Source organism: Phallusia mammillata, chromosome 1 (assembly GCF_965637545.1).
Source record: "Phallusia mammillata chromosome 1, kaPhaMamm4.hap1.1, whole genome shotgun sequence".
Classification (NCBI taxonomy): Eukaryota; Metazoa; Chordata; class Ascidiacea; order Phlebobranchia; family Ascidiidae; genus Phallusia; species Phallusia mammillata.
The window spans coordinates 4,067,937-4,084,170 of record NC_137252.1 but is presented as its reverse complement, the minus strand read 5'-3'; the positions used below and the strand labels follow the sequence as shown (position 1 = coordinate 4,084,170).

Genomic DNA, 16,234 nt, shown 5'->3' with positions numbered 1-16,234 from the left:
TTTAGTAAGTATGTATGTCTAAGTAAGTATCTTCTTGGATTAGCAAACGCAAATATAGGCCTATAACTCGGAGCAAAGATGGTGTCCTCCGAAACAAAGGAAATAACTATCGTACAAGCAAGGCGGCTACAAGAAACGTTTTTACAACTAGGCTACCTATGGGGCGTGTAGTTTCAGAAAACGCAACATCTAAAGCCGCTAGACTTGTAAAAAATTGTCTTGACGTGTCTGATACGCCGCTAAATTGAAAAACGCACAAAAATGTAAAATACACAATGCTACACGGGCCTGACTTTGCATTCTGAGTCCGCATTTTTTGAATAAATTTAACTAGCTAAGTAGCCAGTTGCTGGACCTGACCTAAAGTCAAGCAGCCCCAAAACGCTTTGTTAAATACCAATTGTCTATTGTGCTTGTTGTCTTGGTCTTTGTTGAGGCTTCAATTTATATACATGACTGCAGTCATGGTACTAAAAGGTTACTTGCGTACTCCAAAGTTGTACGGGCCTGAAGATGGAGACCGAATTCGTTTTTAAGAAGCCTGTTGAGGCACGAAAGTCTAGTATATAACTTACTTATATAGGCCTATATATCGAAGCATCGAAGCCTCAGGATAGACCGAGACAGCAAACACAATAATGTGTATACCGACAATAATCGACAATGGACCTCGAACAAGGCATTTATGGCTGGTTAACATTAGATCGAGACCAGCAACTAAGTTATAGGTACTTGGGCTAGCTTTTTTTCTAAATAATACTGGCACAGTGTTTAAAGTCAGGCTCGAATCAAGCCCGTTTTTTTTTTGAAGAAACCTAAGCACGTAACCGGTCCGATTTACAACTCTGGGGTGGCCTACGCATGGAAAATGCAACTTAAATTTACTATTTAAACGTAAATGCCACATGTAACTAAAGTAGATGTTGTTGATTTACGATCTTGGCAAATGTAGCGAACCGTTCTATTGTATTTATTCGACTGTAGGCCGCGGCTTATAAAGTTTTTGCCCTACAGTTTAATAGCAATCGTTGACAAATACTTCTACTCTGTAGCAACAGAAAGTATTTAGTATAAGTATTATACACACTAGTACCCACCATCACAGCATGCAAATCGAGGGCGGCTCACAACCCGGTGAATATACCAATACGCAGTGGTGGGATTCAGCCGGTTACGCACCGGTTCTATAGAACCGTCTCACGAATTTTTATGAGATCAGCGAACCGGTTAGCATTACTGGTTACTGACAATGTACTTTTTGCAACAGAACCGGCTGAAAAATATGACTTTTGTGATAGAACCGACTGACAAAAAAATTGAATTCCACCACTGCCTACACGGTATATACATCTTAAAATATAACCGGCATGAATAGATTTTTGGTTTGTCTGGCCACCAAAACAAATATTGTAAAACGTAAAAATGTTTTTACTTTTACTAGCCAAGTTAGGACCAAATTTATAAAAGCAGGACATTTTACAAACCCGACAATTTGTCTGGTATTGGGGTTTTCCCCAAGGTGAAAATCGGTTGTTTTGAAATGAGTAAAAAACTAAAAATGTCCCAACACTCCAAAGCTTTGTAAAATACCACCATTTCTTGAAAAGACAAGTTTTAAAATAAAAGTCATTTATAATATTTTAATAACGAACATATCCAAGCTTTTGTGGCTTATCAATTTTTGCTTGGCGTTGCTTGATTAATGGCATTATGTGCTAAAAGCAGAAATAGTTAAGGATCAGTGATTTAATGTGTATGATTGATTGTTTTGCGAATTTGCTACCATGTCTAATGATCAGAACATCTTGTGTGAAAACTATGCTGAAAAGTTCTTGCCAAAATTTTACAGTAGGTTTGAATATATTCAAATATTATTCCTATTTTGTTGCGTTTTCTATATGATTTGTTGATGTAGAAAACGAATTCTCTTCATGTTTTGTTAATTATCACGACATAAAAAGCATTCTTGATGAGAAATCCTTATTGAAGTTTTCTCTGATATCTGTGTTTTTAGTGATGGGACGATACCAGATTTTGATGCGAATACTGATACCAGTTCCGAGTATATAGTTGTATAAAATGTGATTTCCACACAATAGCGAAAAAAATATATGTAACCTGGCAAAACTTTTTTCCCGATTTTGTGCTGTCTTAAGTAAAATTGGCAAAAAGTTGCCCGTATTCTTATAGTATAAACAGGCCTTCAGTATTGAACGTTGGTATCGAAAACTGAGGCAAAATATTTCGATACCGAGTACGAGTATCGATACCGCTGAAATCTTTCGATACCATTGTTTTGCTCAACATAAAGATGCCATTAAATTTTTACAGATGAAGGAAAAACATTCTCAAACTGTGAGATTGAATGAAGTAAGTGCAGATGCTGTTGAACAAGTGCTTGATTTCATCTACACTGGCAAAATCAGGTTGACTGTTGATAATGTGAATGGCATCATGAAAACAGCATCACTACTTCTTGTGGAAAGAATGTTCTGGAATATTAAAACCATTATACTTCTATAGTTCTCTATGGACTCAGACTATTTTTGCCTTAGAATATGCATTTGTGGCTGTACAAACATGTATAATGTTTAAAACAGTATGATTAGTTTTGTAGACTTGTGCACTGTCTTAAACCAATACCACTTGTGCACATGATTCACTCTAATTTAAATGCTTAAGCTATAAACTATAAACAGTATTTACATATATTCCACACTTCTATCAACATACTGTATTAATGCAACTGGGAAATAAAATTTAAAACAACATGCAAATCAGTTTTTTGATGTGCAAAGCAATGGTTGCAAATAACAAGCAAATAGTTTGCATTATAATATGTAAACATTATAAAGTGAAAGCGAAGGTTTCTTTCAGCTACATACAGTGAACACTCTTTTGGCCGACACCCAGTGCAGCTTAAAACAAAACAATGGCTGCACAGGCTGAATAGCTGCACCAAGATGCTTAATCTTGTTTGTAATCCTCTTATCATAGTATTAATAGACATCACAAAGTTTTCTTTATAGAATATTTTTGGTTATTTGTAGGTTTGCTTGATATCATCAGTGATTTTCTGGTTGAGACATTGGATCCATTAAGTGCACTTCACTTGAGAGAGACAAGTCGATTGTTTTCACTCCATAAACTTGAGGAAAAAGTTAAAGAATGTATTGTGGAAAATTTCGGTGTTGTTTTAACTCAGGAAAAGTTTATTGAAATTTCTGAAGGAGGTTTGAGAAAATATTTATCATTGGATCAAATTAGTGTAAATATTTTTTTCTAAAATTTGTCAAAATTTATCAGAATGAAAAGTTCAGAATGTGTATGGGCATTAGATGACGGAATATTGGTGATAAGTTAAGCATATATGTTTCAGGCATCAGAAGATGATCTGGTTTCTTGTTTGTTGATTTGGGCCAAGGCAGATCTGTCAAAGAGAGAAGAAAGGTTTTTGTCGCTTTTTAAACTGATTCGACTTCAACATGTTTCTGTGGAATATCTGGTTGATACTTTAAGAAATGATGTAAGTATTTTTCTGAAAATTTGTTGTCTTTTGCTGGTTAAACTTGATTTGTTTTTACATTTACAACCAAACCAACTTATATGTGTAGGCTAACATATGCTTTACAGCCTTTAGTGAAAGGAAATCAAAATTGCTGTGATCTTATTGAGAAAACAATGCATTTCCATTCAAAACCTGAGGGAATAAAAAAACAATCTAAACGCCGAGGTATCTGAATATTTTTAACTCTTGTTGAATTATTTGCTAAATTCAATAGTGTCTTGTGACAAATGTTTTGTTTGTAGAAACATTTTGTTGTCCTATCTTAGAGGCAGTTTGCTTTGTGCTTGCCTAAAGTTTCCTAAAGATTTTCAGATTGGAGAATGTGTGTCTTAGTTCTCACTGAACCACTTTCTATCGCCACTCTACCACATGTTTGCTTTTACAGAAACTGAAAATGCCTGTTTATTTAAGGAAAAATATATATTTCTTTTAATTTAAAAAAAGGATTTATGCTTTTCACCTGTTTTTTATGAAACAGTCTAAATATTCTACTGATCAGAAGCAAGTTCTCTTTTACATTTTATTGTCCGGGGGAGATTCGTTAAATTACAAAACTGTTTAGCTCTTTTCTCACTGTGTTTTTCATTCATTTTGGGTTTTACTTGAAGTGTTAAGTGGTGACTCCTGACCTAAATAGTACATCGTTGGTGCAAGGGAAATATTTGCCAAAAGGCCGTTGTTGAGTTTGTATAAAATGCCAGGCAGCAACAGTTTATACATTTATTCCTAAAACATTAATAACAAACACAATTCCAGTTTGATGCAATCTTGTTAATTCTAAATTCTATTTAATTGCATACTTAATTCCAAATTTGAGCTTTAGTGTAATTTGCCTGTAATTTTTTTTTTTATTGACACCAACAGACACAGTTGAAGAAATTTTCATGTCTGCCACAACTACAACTACGTGGAAAAGGTACAAACCTAATATTATAATAAAAATAATTATCAACTTTTAATATATATGGTAAGTTATATGAATCATTTTAACATATTTTGTACATGTTCCTTAATACAAAACCATTATATTCAGTTTTTGGCAGGCAAACATAATTGTTGTGTTGTATTTTTGCATCAGATAACCCAACCACCAATGCATGTGAGTCATGAAAGTGCTGTTGTGCTTCATGGTGACAAGCTGTTTTTCTTTGGTGGATATTTAAATTCAAACAACAACATTGCCACGAATTCGATAATTTCGTTTGATGGCAGAGAATGGAAAAATGAAGGAAACATGATACATATGAGCAGGTTTTTTTTTAAGGTTTGGTTTGGGTGACCGCTAAGTAGGTTTAAGAGACCGCAAGTGTTTCATTTAAATACCAAAAACTGTAGTTGTAGTTGCAAGTCCAAATTTTGGGAAACCGCTGGAGAAATTTGGGGGACCGTTTCGGTCCCCCAAAACATCTTAAAAAAAACACTGCATATGAGAACGATGGCAACTGCTGTCTCAGTTCAAGGTCAACTAAATTACATTTTCATCCATCACATTATAGCATGCATTAATGCTTGGACAATATGACTTTCGTCCCTTTGGTAAACAGATTTTAATTCCACTATGTTGAGTTGGATTTATTTCGCTTGGTGAAAGTAACACATAGCGACACAATAGCACTGAGCAATCACCAAGCAGGAAATATCTTCAAAACGTTATGTGGTGCAAATAGGGGATGGCACGATTTGTGGATCATGATTAAAGCACTTTTTTTGGTCTTTTGCAACTTGGTTTTGACTTATGTCTGATGTCATGAAACTGTCACAGCTAATAGATATATTTTTATAGCTGTGCCATTGTTGTGTTTTAATTCGGTTTATATCAACTTTTAGCCCTGCTGGGCCTGCACTGACCATAAGGCAAAGTTAATCCTAAGTTTTTTGCCTGTTTTGTAAGTAATCCAAAAGTGGTTAGTACTCTTTATGTTTAGAGGATCTGTTATATGACTGAAGTGGTGGATGTGGACCCTCATATTACTGATGATGGCATGAGCATTTGCCATAATGTTTGAATAATTAAGCATGTGGCGCTTTTTACATCTATTTGGCCATCATCATTAAACTTGTAAACAGATCTGCATATAGTGTTCCTGCTTAGAAGTTTTTATCAGACTTTGAACATTTTTTTATTAGGTGACATTTACGTATTTGTGGTGAATTGAATGGAAACTGTGTGCTTTAAACCGAAAAATTTAGTGGTGGGCAATGTGTAGAAGATCAACAAAAACGATCGGATTATGGCAGAAAATGTGCTATGTCTGTCGCAGTTGGAGGTGAATGACATTTACAATTCCAGAAAAATTGTAAAGTGAAATATATGTTTCAATGCTTTGTACTACTAACCCTGTTTCAAGATTTCATGATCAATTTTTGTTTCTAGATAATGTGTTTCTTATTGGGGGTTGTGATCGAAGAGGTGCATGTGGTAATGTGAAAATACTAAAATGTAACTCACAATTCTGTCTGTTTACTGTTTGCAGTACACACAATTACGTCACGGATAAATGTAACCACTGGAAAAACATTTAATGGTCACAATTTGAACCAGGGAAGAATTTCATTTGGTGCTTGTGTTGTAGGCACCAAAATATATGTTTGTGGTGAGATACATGTTTCTTACATGCTAAATAAATTTGTTTGAGATTGTTTACACTACAGTTTCAGATTTATGATAGCCATGCAACAAAATTAATTAGCTAAAAACTGTGATGATCTGTGTTCCACAACTTAATTTAATTTTTTGCATTTACAGATTTTTAAAAAAAATATAGAATTAAATGTTTGTGTTTATTTTTGCTTGAAGGAGGTTGGGACCAAAATGGTTGTCGTGTATCATCAATTGAAGTTTTTGACACGTCTAACCTCAACTTCAACACTCCATGGACAATTGTACATCAACACCCTCCGTGTCAAATTGGTGAAACATGAGCTGTGTTGATTGGAAATGATCAAATGCTTGTTCTTATGGGGTAAGTAGCTTGTCAATATATTAGTGGGTAAAGTTATTTTTTGCTATAAATGTCACTGATTGTGTTTTTTACAGACACAGTGATGATTTTTATTGTTTTGATTGCACCACATCACAATGGAAAAGGGAAATCAATACAGGTGCATATTGAAAATGTTTTTTTTTAATATTAAAAAAAGATGGAAAAACTTTTAAGTGTCTCTTTTTGGTGAATTATATTGAAATATTTGTCACTATTTGTTTAATCCCAAATTGTAGTGCACCATTTCCAAATATGGTTCAATAATACTGATATAATATGTAATTAAAAATAAAGAATTCCCTTTTTAGGGGTTTGTGGTATCAAATTTTATATCAATGTCTTTTGGTTCAATTTATCAATTGGTATTACGTTATTCAGTTCTATTTTTTTACACATAGGAGACAAAACTGGAAAACAACAACTCATTTGCAAACTTGGAACAGCAGCACAAGGATCAAAGTTGTTTAACCTTAAATCATTATCATAAACTTGATAAGTTGATATTTTTTATATATTAGACCAGCGGTTCTCAACCAGTGGGCCATGGAAGCATTTTCATTGGGCCACAGTCCAATCAAAAGAAAAGCTTTCATTTGTGTCACTACACTCAATTTTACAAGATTAATGCCTTGGGGAGGAATTGAAAAGACGTAAATTTATTTGAATTAATCTATTGACGGTATAAAGTTACTTTGCGTTTCTGCAACACCTGATGTTTATGATGCAATAAACTACTTTGTGATTACAATAAAGCCAGATAGTAGCAGCATATCCATTGTCCAATTACTCTGGTCGTAACTAAAAGTGCTTGATTAAAAGAAGGGAAAGTGCTGTTTTATGATTTTTTTTCTTTAAGTTATTTTAAACTTAACATCTGTTTAAAATATGATCTGCATTTTTTTTGTTCTGAACCTATTTTACAGTTGTGTTTTTCTTTATAAATTTACTGGGCCACAGAAATTTTGTTTAATGAAAATGGGCCACGAAAGAAAAAAGGTTGAGAACCACTGGATTAGACTCTTGATCTGATCACCTAATTCCTATTACCTGCAATAAACTTTGTTTGTAATATGTTATCATACCAGAACATGTTTTAGTGTCCATTTTTTTGCTAAAGTTTGTTATGTTTTTGTATTTGGTTCTTCATGTTAATCCCTAAATCCTATTACCTACAATTCTGCTTATTTTTACCTTTATTGTTTATATGTTATCATTACCAGAAAATCATTTGAGTTCCTATTTTTCACTAAAGTTTGTGATGTTTTTGTAGGTTATATTTTGATCATAGCGTTTTTTATTATTATGCAAGTGTTTTTTAAGAATAATTATGTAACTATTTTTTCTTTACCAATTTGTACTTTTTTACAGTAGACTGTTTTTATACTTATAATCAAGATATTTTCTCATTTTTCTTTTCTGGGATTTGAAAAAATGTTTGCTTTTACTGTCAATGAAACACGGTATTTTAAAATAAAAACCTTCCGTGGTGTCTATCACTTTATCTGCAGTTCATCCCATCAAATGTAAGACCATGTTTTTCAAAGTAGCATGTTGAAATCTATGCATTCAAATATGTTAATACGATTGCATTTATTGTCATGTAGTAGTTTCGTTCGTTTTTATTCTTGGTTGACAGGCAATGTCTTGTTTCTATTTGCATTGGTGTCAAAAAAACGAACTGTTACGTATTATTTGCTCAGGAAACACCTCATCGTAGTAATAATTATAGGTTTTGGTTTGCCTTGTACGACAATTTTAAATCGCCACGAGTAAGAAACCTGCCAATGCAGCACAAAAGCAGGCGGTTTATGTCGGGAGCTTGCGCATGATTTTGCGGGCAAGTCGTCACTGATCGCCGGCAACGGCAGTGCGGTATCACCGATGTCGAATCAACGAAGTTGAACAACTGGGTCAACGTTGTTCAGAGCTTCTGAAAACGAATTCAAAAACTCGTTTCAGATCATGTATATTCCCAGTTTCAATGAATAACTTCGGGGACCATTCCTTTTTTAAACGAGGATAAAATAAGCCCACATAACACGCACAGAAAAGATAGAAAATTACTGACAATTATTATTTCAATCCGAAATGTGTTTTTAAAACATAACGTTTTAGAATTGAGTGAATACTTTAATGCTTTTCTAGTTTGTCACCAAATATACGATGGACGGTTTGTGGACCCACGAAAAAACATCATGGATCAACTATTATAAGAACTACTATCCAACACCACACCTTTGAATAAAAATGTTACCTAAAATTGTCAACCTGTGCCAGCAAAACTGTGTTTGTGGATCAAGAAGTTTTATTGTATAAGAAAACACAAGGCAACAAGGTTTCTTAACCATGCTAAGTCCATGCTACCTTCATTTTGTGAACTTGTTTATTACTACGGGGGTAACCAGTTGTTAATTGTACATTGCACATTAAGTCATACACTGTAAATTATTTTGGGTAAAAAAGTCGCAACATTTTGGGTAATAGCTATAATAACCCAAAACGACATTGGCATAAAACTTGTTTTACCCAAAATATAAAAAACGGTTACCCAAATCTATTTAGGGTAGATCATCTTCCTACCCAATTCATGATATATACCCATAAAGCATTTTGGGTAGGTAATATTTTTACCCAAAACCTGAGAATCACCCTTTACGATAAAATGGGTTAATTATTATTTTACCCAAAAACGTTATAAGACTTCTGTGTTGGAATGGGTGATTTGCACATTTACCCAAAATGGGGTAATTTGCACTGTTGTCTGCGTTTATTTTTACAAAAAAAGTTTTTTGTTTCAAAGCATCCAAAACTGACTGTTTTGCTATTTAAAACAACATAAATTTTCTTTGCCAAGGTAGAAAAGGTTTATTATTTGTCATATTACACAAAACATAATTTTCAAACACAAACTACAATTCAACAAACAAATCAGCTGTGCTAGTATGTTCCAACCTGTACTTTGGGCTAACAAATATCTCACTGGAACCAAAAGGGGAAAGCATAGACATAGGAAGTGGGTATGTGAGATTTTTTTGCAAAAAATAAACTAAAGGAGCTTTAATGTAATTTACAGCCCATGCATGGAAGTGCTCATTGTAGCATGTAACTTCAAGAGGACATCCTGTCAATATAACAATGTTATTGCAGCTTAGATAAATAGCCTGAATCTGCACAAGACTAGGAATTCCATCTTGGCACACATTAGTACATAATACATTGCATATACAATACTCAATTCCGTCAACAGTTATTTTTTTTACTTTTTTGACATTAGTTTCATCAGTAGGTTTTATAGCAAAGTTTCGAAATTCATTGCAAGTTTCAACCATTGAAAACTTTACAGCCTGACAAAAATAAAAATCCTTACATATCATTTTTGTTGCAAAATCAACTTGGTGCTTATAGGCTATTGTATACGGAACATTTTTGTAGTTATTGCTTATTTTTGTGTACTTTTTTAGTAATTTGTGTTTTGCCTCAAACCGCATGCATGAAAACTGTGTCATAGGACCAACCTCCTTAATAAACCGAGGATACATAAGAAGAAAATGCATTTTGGGAGTAATTTTTGCAGTTGAAAATAAGGTAACAAACTGTTTGAAGAAAACAGTCAGCATAACTTCAAGATCCACTATAGATACATGTGAAATCCTTGGTGCACAGCAAATATCAAAAATATCTGCAAACACCAAAAAAAATCTCCAACAATCATCATCCATTGGAACATAGTTGCCAATCAACATAGGTAACATTCGAGCAAGACACCAGTATTGTGAAGCTGCATAAAAATTTCCATTTACATGTTATGATAAAAAAATGTAACAGAAAACTATACCATTTTGTCTCAAGTTTTTGGAATGCTCATCAACTAGTTTTGCATGTGAAATTGTTGATGGTTTGTTTTTGTAATCTATGCCATACACAAAGCATTCAATTTTGGAGTTAAGGGAGGTAAGAGAAACATACTTCTTCACAAAAATGAAATGCTTCAAAGAAGAATAAAGTTTTGTTTACTTGCATATATACATGTGTCAAAAATATCCGCAATTATACAATATATACCTTGAGTATCAACTTTAAAACATATGGGATAACACCTTCAAATATATCATGGTGAATGTCCGCAGCAAAATTTTCAACAGGATGAAAAAAAATGGACCTAATAGGACACTGTTGTTTGACACCATGATGATGTCCTCCATATGACTCAACAACTTTTACTGAGTTGTTATAATCTTCTTTTGTTCGAAATGTACATGTTTTGTAGTTAGTCTAATAAAAAGATTTTTGGTAAAACCAAATTTTAAGAGTATTGTCACAGTGTCCTACTGATAGTTGAATCTCCTCTCCAGTACACAGGCAGTATCTGGATACATATGTGTTATTTCCTGAAAAGCATTCTGTAAACCCCAAAATGGAATGAGCTGCAAGATTGTCAAGTGCCATTTGGGCGACAGCACCCCGTATCACAACTTCCGAAGATCCAAGTGAAAATGTAATTCCATTCTGCCAAAGAAACGAACAATTGTCACTCTCTTGATTACAAACTTTCAACTAAAAACTATACCTTTTCCAAATCTTCTAAATCTTCATTCAAGGGTTGCAGAATACTTTTCCAACCAATATCACAATGTTTTAAATCTTTTGTGTAGAATATTGTATTCAAATAGATCCGATGCAATGCAGAAGAAAATTTTGGGTGAACATTCAAAATTTTGAAATAGATGGCACCTAAATGCAGACAAAATCTGTTAACTTTTTGAAAATCATCTTTTATACACTCAACTTGCCCATATTATGTGTACTGGTTTTCGATCCCAATGGATTTACAACCTCGAATCCATCATAATACAGAAGTATCTGTATGGTTTTTTGTTGTAATGAAAAAAGTGGGTGATTTTTAGCATAGTGGCCATCAAAAAAGTTTTCATACATTTCACTTGTTTGTGTATTGTCAGTTTGGGTGAGCAACTAAAACATTCAAACATGGTAAATCATAAAACAATGATGCAAAGCACATAAACTACTTACACAATGATACAAATTGGTGTTTTCTAGCAATGCCCGTAACAGTTGAGTAAGAGGAACATATTCAAGAGAGTGAATTTCCTTGCCATGTGATGGTCCATCCCTTGTAGTTTCCAACAAAATATGTCGTTTGGGTGCCTACATTGCCATGTGAGTTTACAAGGTTTGTTAGTGGTTTGTAAAGACAATGCTTAACTTACCACAAAAATTGGAAAGAAATCTTTTCGCTGCATTTCAGTACTGATTGCATGAAATGGATTGGCCATACTCATACCAATTTGAAAAACCTCATCCATTTCTGGTGAAATTTTGCCCTGGCAACGTTTTACACCACCAATAATTGTTTTAGCACATTCTTCTAAGAGACATTCAGCCCAGTTTTGAACAAGAACAAGTGATGTCTCTGATAAGTTGCAATCTACTTTTAGTTTCGCCAAAGTCAATGCCATAACTGACTGTCTTTTTGACAAGTTTTTTTGGGTCTGTAAATACGTTTCAATATCTTCATCATTTTCTAGTTCATCACTATCTAATATGTCCAAATCACAGCTTTCTCTATCTGACTGCTCACGGGGTATAGAAAATGTTGTAGAGCACAATGAATCAGTTGCAGTATCTGGTGTATCAGATATTTGTCTGTACCAGCTATTCGGCATTTTCCAAGTGTGACCAGCATGACGCTTTTTGACGTGTTGGCGAAGTGAAACTTTATCATTAAGGTGATCAGTACATTCAGAAATATTGCATTGCAACTTGCAACCGTATTCGTGTGTATGCAACGCGTACACGTGGCGTCGAATCGCCAACAAAGTTTTTAGTTTTTTCGCACAGAAATTGCAAACGTACATTTTTGCATTCACACTACACTTTACCATATTTGGCCCTTCCGAAACCATAAAAAAATCTTTCACGAAACCGAAGAAAGTTCACGTTTAAGCACCACTGTACGCAGTCCCGTAATTACATTGCGTAACTACATATTATTATTTTTCAAAAAACGGTCCTCTGCCATTTGCATGTAATTACCGGGAACAGAACTTTTATGTTGCGGTAATTAATAAAAACATATTGATTAAAAGCATAAGTTTTTGAGCAGATTTGGTGTGATTTGTGGAGAAAAATACAAAGCAATATTGATTAGGTTTCAAAAACGATGTTTTAACCTGTGAAAAAATACCTTTACAATTTGTTTTTAATTTTGCGCTCTTTTGGCGTCATCTAGCGATTGGCGGGAATTCGCCCGAAACGTCAGTCGAACGTTGACTTTATTAAGTTCAGTTCACGTGTGATAATATCCAGCAACGTGTTTGAAGAAACAATGAATTCGTCTGTAGACATTGTCACCAATTTGGTTCGAGATACTTTAAACGAAATCCCAGAAAATGATTTGGAAAACATTTGTAAGCAGTTTAGTGGTAAGTACAAGTTTTTACTTTGCAAAAGTAATGATGCAAAAGTGAGTTCTTTTTCTAGCTGTAAGTTTTTTTCTGCAGATAACAAAATTGACTCATCAGCTTTAAAGTGTGTCAATAATTTTGACACTCTGACAAAAATTTTGCCAGGTGTGCCTTTTGGGCACACTCTCAAACTCTTCAGTGCCATTAAAGATTTCAACACAAGCAAAGATGAGTTTTGCGAGTCAGATGACACCCTGCCTGTGACGTCTGCTGATGACTCTTTTTCATCTATTTCAACATCTACACCAAATAATACATCCTTGGTCATATCAGAAGATTGTAGTGATAGTTTGTCAATTGGAAGTGAGTCTGAGCTTGCTGGTCCAAGTTTTGAAAACACAACTCATCCAATTCCAAAATCATTTCCTATAAAATCCTGTCAATTTGGATATCATGCAAAAATGTTGATAAAAACAGGTTCACTTACTGACAAGGGAAAGAGAGAAATAACCTCTGAGATCATTAGAGTTATGAAAAATTATGAAAGGTACCTGTATTTTGTTTGTTAGTGTGCAACATTGTATTTAGTTAAAACTTTTGTTTATTTTAACCAGCCATCCTGGTAGAATTTTGAGAAGAGCAGCAGTTTCGGCTTTGGTGGCACTTGGAAAAGCTTCACTGGGTTTAAGTGACGAAGAAGCCAAGGTAGCTGTTCATATTTCATATAAATGTAATCTACTGATGTATGTGTAAAAATAAAGCTAGGAAGTATTACTAATCAGTTTGTTCTTTAGATCTTCTGGTTGCACAAAATTACTCAAAAATTGAATACGCAGCTAAAACAGAACAGAAAGTCACAAAAGGAAAAAACGCCATCCAAAAGAGCCAGTAACAACTTGTCAGGACTTGCTAATACATCAGTTGCAAAACGCCGAAAGGTTTCCAAAACTTTTGAATATCACATGGAGGAGAATTTTTTAATGGAACAACACCAAATGGTTTGTTTGTGTTTGAACAAATCCACTTTATTTAGCCATATTTATTTTGTGTAACATAGGTGTGTTAAACATACTGTTTTTTTTGTTTTTAGCTGCTACTTAGAATAAATAAATGTCATAACACATAATGCTGTTTTATTGTGGCAGATTATACTTTATAATCATGCACGTTTCTCACAAATACCTTTTTTATAATAACATTTATTTAGAACCTGAAGCAAGAATTTATGAAGCCAGCCATTCTCCGAAACAAAAAAAATATTTCAGAGTTAATGGCACAAACATTTAACTACCGACAGAAGTACATAGCAGAAAACAAACCTACACCCCAGACAATGACAAAGGAGTGGCCTCCAATGTCCACGTTTGATGAAGTAAGATTTTTATTTGTCTTTGGTCTCTTTGTCTTAATACATTTATGAGTCTTTGTTTGTTAAGGTATTTTTTTAGTTTTTACTACTATATTTATTTATTTTATTTGTGCTATTGTTGGCTTGCAGCTATTAAGGGAAATGAACAGAATACAACAAATTAATCTTGGATTGGACAAACTGCAGACAAATGGGGAAGTTTTATTTGACAAAGTAATTGCTTATGTACAGAAAGTCCAAACTGGGTCCAAACTTGAAAGAATATTGAAACAGATTCCTATCGAGGAAGACAACACCAACCAGGGTAAGTCTACCATATTTTCAGACATATATAAATGTGATCTAAAAGTAATCGTTTCTTTTTTGCCAACAGATTGGAAATTGATTATTGGGTTGTGGCTTCTAACCAACCTATTACCAAATAAAACCAAAAAACATTGTGGCTCAGAGCGGTATCTTCTCGACCTTTATCCGGTAAATGACAATAAATTTAACCTAACTTACTATATTCTAGTATAAATATAGTGTATTTGATGTATGAACATATCTTTTTGCACTTGTAGACCAATACAACCTATGAGGACATAAAAAATGACTTACCAGATCGCCACCAACCGGTTCTGATTGCTCTTGGGACGCTTAAGAAAATTCAAAAAATCTGCCTAATGTCAGAAAAGCACATTGTAATGCAGGTAGACTCGATTGTGCAGGGTGTTGTTGCCCTTCTGTCATATTATTATGCAATTAATTATGAATACTGCCCCCATGTGTGCAAGGCCCTGCAGTTTGTTCAAAATTATTGGCTTGAAATAAAAAAGCCACTGATTGTTGACTCTGTTAAAGAGCTGGCAATAAAGTTGGAACTTTAACTTTCACTCATTTACATAATGGTACTTATTATAATGGCTAAATTGAATACCTGAAACAAGTATTCTTATTTGCTGTACACCATTAATATAGTGCATGATTGTGTACACTGTATTGTTTGTTCAAAAACGTTTTTCTTGCCAACCTGAGTTATTTTGGGCATTTTTTGACTGTTCAGTCAACTTCGTTCTTTCATTGCATTGTCATGGGACAATAAAACTATTTTTGAAATCAATGTGTGAACATTTAAGGCGTGGATTTTTACATGGTTGGTGCAGTGAGGTTTTACCCAAATGTTTGGACATTTAGTACCGAAGAATTTGGGTGTTTAGTACCCAATAAGTTTGGGTGTTTAGTACCCAATAAGTTTGGGTGTTTAATACCCAATAAGTTTGGGTGGTTATTACCCAATAAGTTTGGGTGGTTATTACCCAATAAGTTTGGGTGGTTATTACCCAAAGCATTTGGGTCAAAATAACCCAACCAGCATTTTGGGTTTACCAACGAAGGTACCCAACAGGCTACCCAATTACTTTGGGTAAAAACAGCCCAATATCATTTACAGTGTAGAGGCTGTGTTTGAACAAAACCGACCAAGTGCTATAAAATCCCCAAACCTACAAAGTGAATTTGAGGTTGGATATAGCTTACCGCCCTTGTAATAAATAGCCCATGTGTCAAACCGATGAAAAGGTTTCTGGTCGAATAGGAATAGCCGCAATTCGGCGAACCACAAAATGTTGACTGTGGTTATGTGATAACGCATGGGTATTATTGCAGTGATAACGTATTTTATAGCAACGGTTACGTACGTTGCTGTCAATCATCGCAAGGAAATATCAATTCGCCGACCGCTAGCAGAAATCCAGTGACGGAAATGTCAGTTTGCAATGAGGGAAAGGCTGGTCTTGCATTTCCTTACCAATATCTATAAACGTTGCCATTTGCAATACAAAACGGCCATTTCTATAGTTGTATTCACAGTAAGGGTGGCTTTGTCAGCTTGTGTTCGTTGTCAGTT

The 16,234-nt window shown here is 34.2% G+C and overlaps 2 protein-coding genes and 1 pseudogene across 4 annotated transcripts; 2 read left to right on the top strand and 1 right to left on the bottom strand.

Annotated features, from left to right (window-relative positions):
* The first annotated feature begins 2,331 nt into the window (after window positions 1-2,331).
* LOC145216470 (kelch-like protein 38) lies at window positions 2,332-7,087 on the top strand (annotated as a pseudogene).
* Window positions 7,088-9,405: 2,318 nt separating this feature from the next.
* LOC145209326 (uncharacterized) lies at window positions 9,406-12,524 on the bottom strand. 2 transcript variants are annotated; one of them, XM_080079600.1, is made up of 8 exons: window positions 11,781-12,524; window positions 11,584-11,718; window positions 11,343-11,523; window positions 11,120-11,283; window positions 10,882-11,058; window positions 10,615-10,824; window positions 10,388-10,538; window positions 9,406-10,330 (listed from the first exon to the last, which is right to left on the bottom strand). In XM_080079600.1, the coding sequence occupies exons 1-8, from the start codon at window positions 12,474-12,476 to the stop codon at window positions 9,462-9,464; spliced, it is 2,583 nt and encodes an 860-aa protein (XP_079935726.1). In that variant the 5' UTR covers window positions 12,477-12,524; the 3' UTR covers window positions 9,406-9,461. The 2 variants fall into 2 exon arrangements, with proteins under 2 accessions (XP_079935726.1, XP_079935727.1); XM_080079601.1 differs by having other exon boundaries at window positions 11,343-11,412.
* A 314-nt stretch (window positions 12,525-12,838) lies between these two features.
* LOC145209413 (uncharacterized) lies at window positions 12,839-15,427 on the top strand. 2 transcript variants are annotated; one of them, XM_080079693.1, is made up of 8 exons: window positions 12,839-12,995; window positions 13,188-13,524; window positions 13,592-13,682; window positions 13,772-13,975; window positions 14,185-14,349; window positions 14,476-14,650; window positions 14,720-14,820; window positions 14,910-15,427. In XM_080079693.1, exons 1-8 carry the CDS (start codon window positions 12,899-12,901, stop codon window positions 15,213-15,215), a joined length of 1,476 nt encoding a protein of 491 aa, XP_079935819.1. In that variant the 5' UTR covers window positions 12,839-12,898; the 3' UTR covers window positions 15,216-15,427. The 2 variants fall into 2 exon arrangements, with proteins under 2 accessions (XP_079935819.1, XP_079935818.1); XM_080079692.1 differs by having other exon boundaries at window positions 13,074-13,524.
* Window positions 15,428-16,234: the final 807 nt, after the last annotated feature.

Bases quoted from the DNA above. Each gene is read 5' to 3' on its own strand.
- LOC145209326 (XM_080079600.1), bottom strand. From the start codon at position 12,476: ATGGTTTCGGAAGGGCCAAATATGGTAAAGTGTAGTGTGAATGCAAAA. The intron at 11,524-11,583 runs GTAAGTAGTTTA...TGAATGTTTTAG, and splicing joins ACACCAATTTGTATCATTGT to TTGCTCACCCAAACTGACAA. The intron at 10,331-10,387 runs GTATAGTTTTCT...ATTTTTATGCAG, and splicing joins CAAAAACTTGAGACAAAATG to CTTCACAATACTGGTGTCTT.
- LOC145209413 (XM_080079692.1), top strand. From the start codon at position 12,899: ATGAATTCGTCTGTAGACATTGTCACCAATTTGGTTCGAGATACTTTA. The intron at 12,996-13,073 runs GTAAGTACAAGT...TTTTTTCTGCAG, and splicing joins CATTTGTAAGCAGTTTAGTG to ATAACAAAATTGACTCATCA. The intron at 14,350-14,475 runs GTAAGATTTTTA...GTTGGCTTGCAG, and splicing joins CAATGTCCACGTTTGATGAA to CTATTAAGGGAAATGAACAG.